This window comes from Phalangium opilio, unplaced genomic scaffold, assembly GCF_054372755.1.
Source record: "Phalangium opilio isolate 3A_F unplaced genomic scaffold, DU_Popi_V2 ptg000026l_1, whole genome shotgun sequence".
Classification (NCBI taxonomy): Eukaryota; Metazoa; Arthropoda; class Arachnida; order Opiliones; family Phalangiidae; genus Phalangium; species Phalangium opilio.
This window is the reverse complement of record NW_028324157.1, coordinates 375,101-385,412: the sequence shown is the minus strand read 5'-3', so window position 1 is coordinate 385,412 and position 10,312 is coordinate 375,101. Positions and strand designations below refer to the sequence as shown.

At 40.4% G+C, this 10,312-nt stretch overlaps 2 protein-coding genes across 2 annotated transcripts; one reads left to right on the top strand and one right to left on the bottom strand.

Annotated features, from left to right (window-relative positions):
• The first annotated feature begins 5,726 nt into the window (after window positions 1-5,726).
• Window positions 5,727-7,680, top strand: LOC149690965 (uncharacterized). The gene is made up of 5 exons (XM_089869447.1): window positions 5,727-5,868; window positions 5,929-6,246; window positions 6,293-6,814; window positions 6,885-7,166; window positions 7,304-7,680. Exons 1-5 carry the CDS (start codon window positions 5,727-5,729, stop codon window positions 7,678-7,680), a joined length of 1,641 nt encoding a protein of 546 aa, XP_089725573.1.
• A 473-nt stretch (window positions 7,681-8,153) lies between these two features.
• LOC149690964 (uncharacterized protein F54H12.2-like) lies at window positions 8,154-9,467 on the bottom strand. The gene is made up of 2 exons (XM_089869446.1): window positions 9,282-9,467; window positions 8,154-9,206 (listed from the first exon to the last, which is right to left on the bottom strand). The coding sequence occupies exons 1-2, from the start codon at window positions 9,465-9,467 to the stop codon at window positions 8,154-8,156; spliced, it is 1,239 nt and encodes a 412-aa protein (XP_089725572.1).
• Between the last annotated feature and the right edge of the window lie 845 nt (window positions 9,468-10,312).

The following is a 10,312-nucleotide window of genomic DNA, read 5'->3' as shown; positions in this document are numbered from 1 at the left end:
TGGAGTATGAAGATAGAGTGAATTATGAATTAAGGAATAAACAGTATTTTAATATGTTAATTAGATTAAAATTTGAACCATTAATTTCTCCCGTATTAATCAAATGGTTAAGGGGTGTATGAAACTCCAGATGACGTTGGGGGAAAATAAAGAATCCCCGTAAAAACCCAGCTCTAGGGATTATTCTAGATCATTCCAGAAAAATTAAAATTCGCCCCGTAAAACCCAGGTTAACGTTGTTTAAGGTCATGACGTAAAATGTACAGTCAAAGTTGTAGATTGTTCGAGAATAATCTTCCCGAAAAAACCCACGGCGTAAACACCATTAATGTACAGTCAAAGCTAGGATGATGATCTTATTAAATAGTATAAATAGCCAGGACCCTGAGTTAAACCACCATCACAATCTCTCTAAAGTCCGACGAGGAAGGAAGGACCATCCAACAAGTACAATGTAAGTATAATTTTTGTGGACTTGGTGTTTTTTAAAGTTAAAGTTTGAACCGTAAATATCAGTGTTAATGGGAGATTTTTTTACCCTCACCAAGGCTTAAGAAATCCGTGGTCGTTGACTTTGATTTTCTTACCTGGCGAATTGTTGGAGTTGAACGGGAACAAATAGCCAAGGAGGTAGCCGTTACAACCGTGGAGAAAACACCGAGGGTTGGCTCATGGTCCTTCGCGCCCCCGTACAGTGAAAAAGAACTTACATACGACTCTGTGCGTCAGAACAGGTGGATTCTAAACAACCTTCACGGCCTGGGATGGGATTATGGGGTAACCCCGTACGAAAAGCTCGGCGAGTGCCTCCGATCTGCAGTTCAAGGTTACGACCGCGTATTCTGTAAAGGGGAGGAAAAGTGTTTCTTTTTGTTGAACATTATTAATCGAGAAATTATAGACTTGAATGGAGTAGGATGTCCAAAAGCTAACGAAATCGATGAGGATGGTCCGATGGTGACGTGTATGCTTAACCATAAAACTGTCCGTAATAATAAGAAGTATTTGTGTGCACTATCAAAATGTATATTATTTTTCGAGTGGATTTATAACCACCAGGAAATTGTAAATAATCATTTAGGAGACGAATAAAACAAAATAAATTCAAATTAAGTGATACATATATTTATTTAGCTTTTATTTTATTTATTTTTTTATTTTTATATTTGAAATGCGATATCAAAATTCTCCAGCACGCTTGAATTTATAGCAGCGCCAACGTGCTGTATAAGCGCCCGTTCCAACTGCGAGATCATCGCGCGTTCCTCCACGGCCATTTCGGCCATGTTGCGGCTATCCCGCCTCCTCACAAACAATGAATATAACGCGTTTTGTACGCTGTTAATAAATAAGAAGAAGAAAAAAAAAACTAAAGTTTTTTAGTGAAACTATGTACATTGTATATAACGTAAGTAGGATTGAAAGGGTTAATGAATCATACCCATATCCATCACAGTTAGGGGATGGTGATACCCCGTCCAAGGTGGGAAAAACCCCGTTTTTGTCCCTTGTCGGACTAAGCGGAGGGGTAGAAAAATATATTAATAAATAAATGAAATACTAGTAATAATTAATAATAAATCAAAATATTTTCTATATCTTCAATACACACCTGGGACGAGTATACCCCGCAATTAAATTTTCTAACGCGGTTAAAAGCTCCCGCACATCTTCCGAGCCCATACTCGGCAAGAGCAGCATTCTTACGATGTCTAACACCCTAAACGAAATTAATTAGCACTACTTATGGTGGGGTGTATAAATTTGGATGTATTTACCGGTATCCATCACAGTTTATGTTTAACACTACTTCTTCGTTAAAATCATCGAAATCGCCGAGATCGGCGCTAATTATATAGAAGCTGACTTAATTATTGATACTAAAAAACAATAATGGGGAAAAAAAATTCACTTACATATCCCCGGGTTGAAATATGGGGAACGTTACCATGAAGTCACCCCCATCATCATCATCACCATCGTTTTCGACAATGAAATTAACAATTTCATCTTCTATCTCATCCTCCATTTCAATTAAAACTGGTGGATTTTGATCATCCGGTGCGCATATCCACGACATGTCACCCATAGGGACGCGACCCAGAACCATTTTTTTATTTTAAATTTAATTTCAAAGTTTTTTTTAAAAATATTTGAACCGATTTGCGTCTTGGACAGAAAAAATCGTTGTGACCAAATTTTCAAAAATTGTCCCTGTCCCCATGACCTAGTGTAGTATGAAAAACTCTAACCCTTCCACGGATTTTCAACAAATCACAATAGAACTTCAAACAGTTAGTATGAATTGTAGGATTAAAAACCATACACACACATGAATCACTGGTTTCAATCGGGATTCCCCAAAAAACCCAAAAAGCGCGAAGAAATTACTGGGTGGTCGGTTACCAGTTTGAAATATACTGATAACTCAAAAGATATAGTGTATAGAATAAGATGTATCCGACCCCTCGCTTCGAACCATCTAGAAGGCGAAAACACGTGCGTCTTAACCAAACATGTCAACTTGACGTTTAGACCGAGGTGATACCCAACTCTATTCTGGGTGGGCAAACGCTATAACATATATATACCCTCGGAACTTGGGTGACAAACCCCTCGTGTACGAATGTACCTGCTACATCCCCTCGTGTACGAATGTACCTGCTACATCCCCTCGTGTACGAATGTACCTGCTACTATTGTTAAAGATAGAGTTTGGGTTTTTCATCATAGGAGTAAATTTCTTAGACTCGAGGGAGTCTTCACATCAAAGCGTCATTGTTGACTTTACACTATCTACAATATAAGTCGAATTCGGATGTACAATGAAGTGTCGATCACCTCGGACCATCTAGAATATTCTTTCCGATTCCAGAACATTCCATTATTTCTAGAAGGTTCTTTTTGGGTCTTCCATATTACACCATCTTAATCCAGGCGCAATTGGATTTCTGTACGTTGATGGGGAAACCCCGGAAAATCCAAGTAAAAAGACACTGTTTAAGGCTGACAATATTTTTATCCAATGGAAATCATGGGAAAGGGTGAAACAATATATACGTAGGCCTAAAAATTATATAAAAGGGAGGTGAAATGGGTACCATGGTCACATTCGATTTCAAGATGTACTCCTGCTCTACTTGCGCCGATGTCTTCACGAACCAGCGGAACCTCACTCGTCATATGCAGACCAAACATGGTAATATTTCTTTTGCTTGTCCAGTTTGCGATAGGTCATTTTCGCGTAGAGATAATTTAAACCGCCATCAACGGCAAATGCATCGCGGTCACCCCGTGGAAAATAATGTTGTGGAAAACCACGTCGCGGAAAACAATACGCGTCCATTATCCCCGCAACCAGGACCATCTCACCGCGTCACCCCTCCCAATTCACCCGTTAAGAGAAAGGCGGCACCGATTCCGACAAACGGAGGAAAAAAAAGAAAAGTTGAAAATGGTAAATATTTGGATGATTGATTTCTCCTGTAAAGTGTCTTACCCGCCGCAAATTGATGTACAGGGTGTAGGTACCCACCAGGGGTTTAGTTGCGCTAGTCGTAAAACTCGACATTTGAATTGGCGTGAGAATTAATTCCTAATTTATATGTAGAAAATGGGCCAATGCCAGATGAGACGTTATCTACCCAAGATATCGAAGGACTTGATGCGTTTATAAAGATGTGGGAGGATAGACAAAATCTAGATGAGAGGGGTAGGGAAAATGAAGATGGTGATGTTTTGCTCTCGCAAGATGACGTCGGGTTAAATGAATTTATGGACAATTGGGAGGCCGAACAAAACGCGGTAGAACAACCCGGGAGTCAACAACCGGACATTGAGGAGATTAACGCGCTCGATAACGCGATTTTCTCGGCCAGAATTACCGCCCCAGAAGGTGTGACGGACCCCGTTTTGTTCATAAACAAACACCGGGAAAAACTAGAAACTTACCTCAGAAACAAACTAAGCGTGAAAAAGGGGATTAAATGGTATTTGGTGGCACAAGCGCGGTACACCCGGTAGTTGGCTAATACTGCCACTGAGGCAGAAATTTTACCATTCTTTCGAGGATTTACGCATGTAACAATGACACCGGAAGTTATTCCGGGGCAAATTAACTCGAGTCGGGATAAGATCGCAGAAAGTATGAGCACTTTCGAGGCTATGGAGAGCGGCTGGGTGTTGGATCGAATTATATATTTACAAATTAATATCATCCAATATTTACCCCTCGTTGGTGGTACGTACTTCGAATTGCCGCGTGTGATTGCGAATAAACGGGCTACGGTAAACGTTAACCCAGTAGACCCTCTGGATAATAAGTGCATCCTGTGGTCTGTTTTAGCAAAGCTACACCCAACTTTAATGAACCCAAGTCGCATAGCGCATTATAAACAATACGAGAATGAACTCGATTTATGTGGTATTAAATTCCCCTTTGAACTAGACGCGTTTAAATTAAAACGATTCGAGGAGAAAAACAATTTATCAATTAATATTTTCGCGTACGAAAAAGGATATTTCCCGCGATATGTAAGCGGAAATAAAGTGCACCAGTCTAGGGAAGTTGACCTACTTTTGGTGTCCAATGGACAGTCAAAACATTTCGTATTAATTCGTCACCTAAGTCGACGGTTTAGTGGTTTCACCAAGCACGGTCATGAATCGTATTACTGTCGGTATTGTTTAAAAAGAAGCGCGTCAATTCATACCCACGAAGAACACGTGCATGAGTGTAACGTGCACGACCCGCAGCGAGTTATAATGCCGCACGATGAGCCTATTTTGAAATTCAAAAATTACGGGTGGAATCAAATGGTAATTTATTGACAATATAATAGTTTGTTAGAATTCTATAATAGTTACACGTTTATTTATAGGTTCCATACATCATAATAGCTGATTTTGAATCGTTGTTGACAAAGGTGACAACGTGTCTCCCGGAAGCATCATTATCTTCCACAACAACTTTGGCGCTTCATACAGCATGTGGGTTCTCATACACGATTATTGGTCCTACTGGTAAGTTAAAGCCTGTGTGTACAGATATTACAGTCATCTAACGATATACAATTTTCAGGAAAACTTGTTAAACACAAGACATATAGAGGGTGCGATGGTGGCATAAAATTTCTAAAAATGCTCATGGATGAATCCGAAACTATAATGGAAAAATTGAAGGAAAACATTCCAATGCAGTTAACGGCGGAAGAGGAGGCCTCCTTCCAATCCTCAAGTCGCTGCTACGTATGCGAAGAACCATTCCTTCAAACATCGGTCAAAACACGTGACCATGATCACTATACTGGAGCGTATAGGGGAAGCGCTTGTCAAAGCTGTAATTTGAAGCTAAAAGCGCCAAAATTCATCCCAGTCGTGATGCATAATTTAAGCAGGTAATATAGATTATTCATCATTTACCATAAGGGGAAGTGTTTACCGAACATTTTAATCAACAGATACGATGCCCATCTCATTATGCAATATATCGCTACCGTGAAAAACACGAGGATAGACTGCATAGCGTCTAATAGCGAGACGTATATTTCTTTCTCGCTGGGAAATCTCCGCTTTATAGATAGCATCCGTTTTCTTCCGGCGTCACTTGAAACATTGGTTTCAAATTTGGCTAAGGGGGTGCTCAAAAATTCCCTATATTGGGCTCGGTTTTTAAACCAGAGGAAGTAAAATTACTTCTACGGAAGGGTGTATACCCATATTCATACATGGATTCCGAGGAGCGATTTAAGGAGGCGCAATTACCACCAATCAAAAGCTTCCATAATGACTTAACGGATGAGCCGCTGAGCTCCGACGACTATACGCATGCCCAGAGTGTGTGGGAATCGTTTAAAATTCGAAATTTAGGTAAATATATATATATATAAACATATTCAAATAGGTGAAATTAATTATTCCATATATTAGGCGGGTATCACGACTTGTACGTGCTATCAGACACACTCCTTCTAGCGGACGTGTTCCAAAACTTCCGCAAAATGTACATGACGTATTACCGTCTAGATCCCGCCCATGCCTATACACTACCTGGTTACGCCTGGAACGCCGCTTTGTGTATGACCAAGGTGTGCTTGGACCTATTCCTAGACGAGGACATGCACCTTTTTATCGAAAAGGGAATTCGGGGTGGGGTGTCGATGATTAGTCATCGATTCGCAGAGGCTAATAACAAATATCTGGAGACGTACGACAACACAAAATCAGATAGCTACATATGTTATCTAGGTATGAATTTTGAGACAATTCTGTACATCATGGTATTAACGAATAGTATCAATAGATTGCAACAACCTCTACGGCACTGTAATGTGCGACGCCCTGCCAATGAAGCAATTTCGATGGGTTGAACCAAGCCTAAACTCAGAGCGGGGAATATTGGACTGTCCCGACACTGCACCGGAGGGTTTTATAGTTGAGGTTGATTTGGAGTACCCTGAGGACCTCCATGATAACCACAACTGCTACCCACTAGCCTCGGAATCAATGACAATAAAACCGGAATTCCTCTCCGAATATTCTAAACAACAGACGACGGCTCTTAACATCCCAATCAAGGAATCACTACCCAAACTTGTCCCCAACTTTTTCAAAAAGGAACGATATGTGGTGCACTATCGCAACCTGAAATATTACGTAGCAAAAGGCTTAAAAATCACCCATATTCACCGGATATTGAAATTTGAACAAGGGGCGAGGTTAAAACCATTTATAAGTTTTAACACGGAGAAGAGAACCAAGGCGACGGACGATTTTGAAAAGGATCTCTTTAAACTGATGATTAACGCTGTATTCGGTGTGTAGTAAAATTATCACTATTATATTAAGCTCTCTTATAATATTTCCTCTCTCTCTCTCTTTTCCAGGCAAAACCATGGAGAACCTTAGAAATCGTCAAGATTTCAAATTGGTAACCACTCCCGAGAAGGCGGTTAAGAAAGCCAGCTCACCCGCCTTTGAAAAATTCACAATTTTTCATAATGAACTGGTCGGTATTCACTCCGCCAAGAAGAAGTTGGTGTTAAACCGTCCATTATACACGGGGTTTGCCATCTTGGATCTGTCAAAACTACTTATGTACGAATTTCATTATGACGTCATCCGGAGGCAATATGGAGATAGGGCAAAACTCCTCTTTACAGATACCGGTATGTTTTATGAGATTATGTTATACTTGTTCCTATACTAACCCGATGTATAATTACAGATAGCCTCACCTACCACATCCAGACAGATGATCTATACGCGGACTTTGCTGCTTAAGCCAACATGTACAACTTTTCAGGATACCCACGTGACCATCCACTTCACAGTGACATTAACAAGAAAAGACTGGGGAAGTTCAAAGATGAGCTGGACGGCACCCCAATTCAAGAGTTCTGCGGGTTGAGACCCAAAATGTATAGCATACTATCGGCCAAGGGGGAGAAAAAGACGTGCAAGGGGGTGTGCAAGCGCGTCGTGAAGAAACGCGTCCGGCACGCGCACTACCGCGAGTGTCTCTTCAACCGCGAGCTGACCACCGCGGAGATGATAAGGATTGTCAGTGACAAGCACATCTTAAAAACTGTTCGGCAGAGTAAACTCTCATGTGACGATAAAAGAAATATTTTGAATGATGGTGTTTCGACACTAGCCCATGGGCATATAAATACAAAATAAAGAGAAAAATTATGACAAATTTATTGAGTAATTCTTATACATATATTCAGAAATCATATTATCGTTAACATTTTTATTTTTAGAAAATTGTTTTATTATATTAAACATTTTAACACTCCTACATCTATACAATGAAAAGTAAACGCAATATCCGCCACAAGTTTGACATAATTCCCCCTGTAGTTGGCGTGAATTAAAAGTAGCAGTTAGGCTGTTTCGCTCTACAAAATCATAAAATTTAAATAAATCCGGAGGATTTCCATAGCTTTCAAAGAATTCAGTATTCTTTTTCCTCGAAATGTATATAACAGTCCAATGTTCTCCTCCCCCTTTAGACGTATCAGTGTTCACAATATATAGAGATGGAAATGTTTTAACAGTTAGTGGTAGTTTATCCGCCGGAAATATTCCCCGGAACAAATTCCTAGTGTATGGGTCACGCCTTAATATTCTATCAAGTTGTCGAGAGTCCATTATGAGCTTTGATCGAATAAAACGGCTCGGTTTTTGTCAATTTCAATCAAAGATTGGAATTCTGAATAGTAAACGACGGCAATTGTAGCCGGTAGCGCTTCGGCAAATATTAACTCCAATCGGACACTACCGTTCTTTATAAAGTTGAAACTTTCAGTCGAACTACCATTCAGGTCGGGGGTCAAGTCGAATACGAAAAGAGCATTACCATTGGGGAACTCGTCACGGTCAATGAAATTACCCTCGTCGATATTCCATTGTCCGGTTTGAAGACAGAGATTGGCGTACGATCTCATACATAGGTTATCCTTAAAGTTGGGGTTTAAGGGTTTATGGGGTACGCTAACCCCATCAACGGATAAGGTGATTTGAGTCACCGCTTCATTTTTAAAATTAAAAGGCGACTTTTTATAATCACCCAAAAACGCGTTCTGGTCTACAAATCCAATTACAACTTTATTCGTTTGTTGACCGCTAAATAAATTGTCTTTGACTGCTATTTTACTTCCTTGAGATATGGAAAACGTATTACATTCCGTACGTGTTATGGGGTATTTCATCGTGGCCAATTCCAGGGTTTTGGCGTGTGATATCATAATCTCGGGGGTTAGTTTAACTCTTCTTATGAATAACGAAGCGTGGGTAAGTATAACTTTCGCTTTAATTCCATCCGCATGTAAGCAGAATTCGTTGGGACTTTTGATAAATTTAAAATTCACATCGACCAGATTGGGGATAAAGCGATTTTGCTGACATATATCGGCGTGTACGACACCAATCAAGTCTATAACCCCATTTTGGGCGAATTTACTCCGTTTCTCAAACCCATCATTTTCGAAAAAGTCGTCAAAATGTCCCGCCGTATCTTTGTAGAATAGTGCCCAGGTCAAAAAACTCTTTTTCGCTGGACCACCAAACGTCAATAGCGTTTGAATCATGCTCTTGAATGCGTATTGTTGAGGACATGATGTAACTGATCTATTATTCAATGATACGTGTAGTTCACTAAAAAGACTGGAGAGGAATAGGTTTTCGGGTCCAACTTTATCCGCCTGAGTAGTTATATCACCATTCGCATCGTACACAGCGGCTTTAGGTAGAGACCCATCCGCTTAAAGCACTTTTACTTGTAAATGCAGGAGCGTGTTTTTCAAGTCCATGTATGACTCGGAGTTCCCGGTGACGGGAAATATAATAGCCTGATTTTCATCTACGTTGGAGGTAGAGTTATACTCCACCCATTGACTTCCTGTTATCCCAGTTTGGGTATAGGGTAGGTGAAAAACATTTAGTTCCGAGCTGACGCAGTTCATAGTTTGGGTGTGCGAGCGACATTATGAAAATATATCCGGGTGTAAAGATGACGACCTTCTCTTCTTCTTAGCTCGAACAGAACTGATGATAGGTGACACTTTGCGTTTCCTTTTACGTCCGTTTCCAGTTAGCTTGGTCACTTTTTCGGCCGCCCTTCTCAATGTTTCTTTACCCGCTTCTCTACCCCTAGTTCTCAGTGATTGTTTAATGGGTACACCGCTTGTATAATCCGTCGCAATTTTCGCGCCAGTGTTTAAAAACTTTCGACCTAGGAACGTGGCACCCCTTTTAAGTAATGGCATAGCTGATCTGAACGCCGACGAGATAATTGACCCCAAGCCGTAACCACGTTGCACGGCCAAACCTCTATATACTGGGATGGATCCATGTTCAATTTGATTTAGATAATAGTCCTCGTAATCCTTAACAGAAACGTGACCCGTATTATATGGAGACATCCTTACACTTTGACAATCACGTCATAAATGGGGCGGAGATTGAATTCAACGTAGTTCTTATAGCAAGTGCCAAGTTCTTCGGGGTCTGAAATGTAGAGTGACGTGAACTTTCCCACGTTCGAACTTTACCGGTTCACCCATTTCACTCATAATGTTTATTTCAATTGTCTGGAACTTGTTTTTCGCGATGGGCATATAATGAGGTTTAGCAAACTCTTTTTCCACCGTGTCTCCATCCTTCCCGTTGATACTTATAATTCTTAAGAGAGGGACGTCAGATTCTCCTACTGATCGAGACTGAATTATATCAGAGTATACGAATAAGGAGTGCATTCCAGCATCCATATCGCAACTGAATGGGGCTGTCATGGAAGTGACCACGGTAA

Coding starts and splice junctions, on each gene's coding strand:
- LOC149690965 (XM_089869447.1), top strand. CDS start 5,727: ATGGATTCCGAGGAGCGATTTAAGGAGGCGCAATTACCACCAATCAAA. Junction 6,247..6,292: donor TAGCTACATATGTTATCTAG/GTATGAATTTTG, acceptor ATTAACGAATAG/TATCAATAGATTGCAACAAC. Junction 7,167..7,303: donor ACTCCTCTTTACAGATACCG/GTATGTTTTATG, acceptor ACAACTTTTCAG/GATACCCACGTGACCATCCA.
- LOC149690964 (XM_089869446.1), bottom strand. CDS start 9,467: ATGAACTGCGTCAGCTCGGAACTAAATGTTTTTCACCTACCCTATACC. Junction 9,207..9,281: donor ACACGCTCCTGCATTTACAA/GTAAAAGTGCTT, acceptor ATAACTACTCAG/GCGGATAAAGTTGGACCCGA.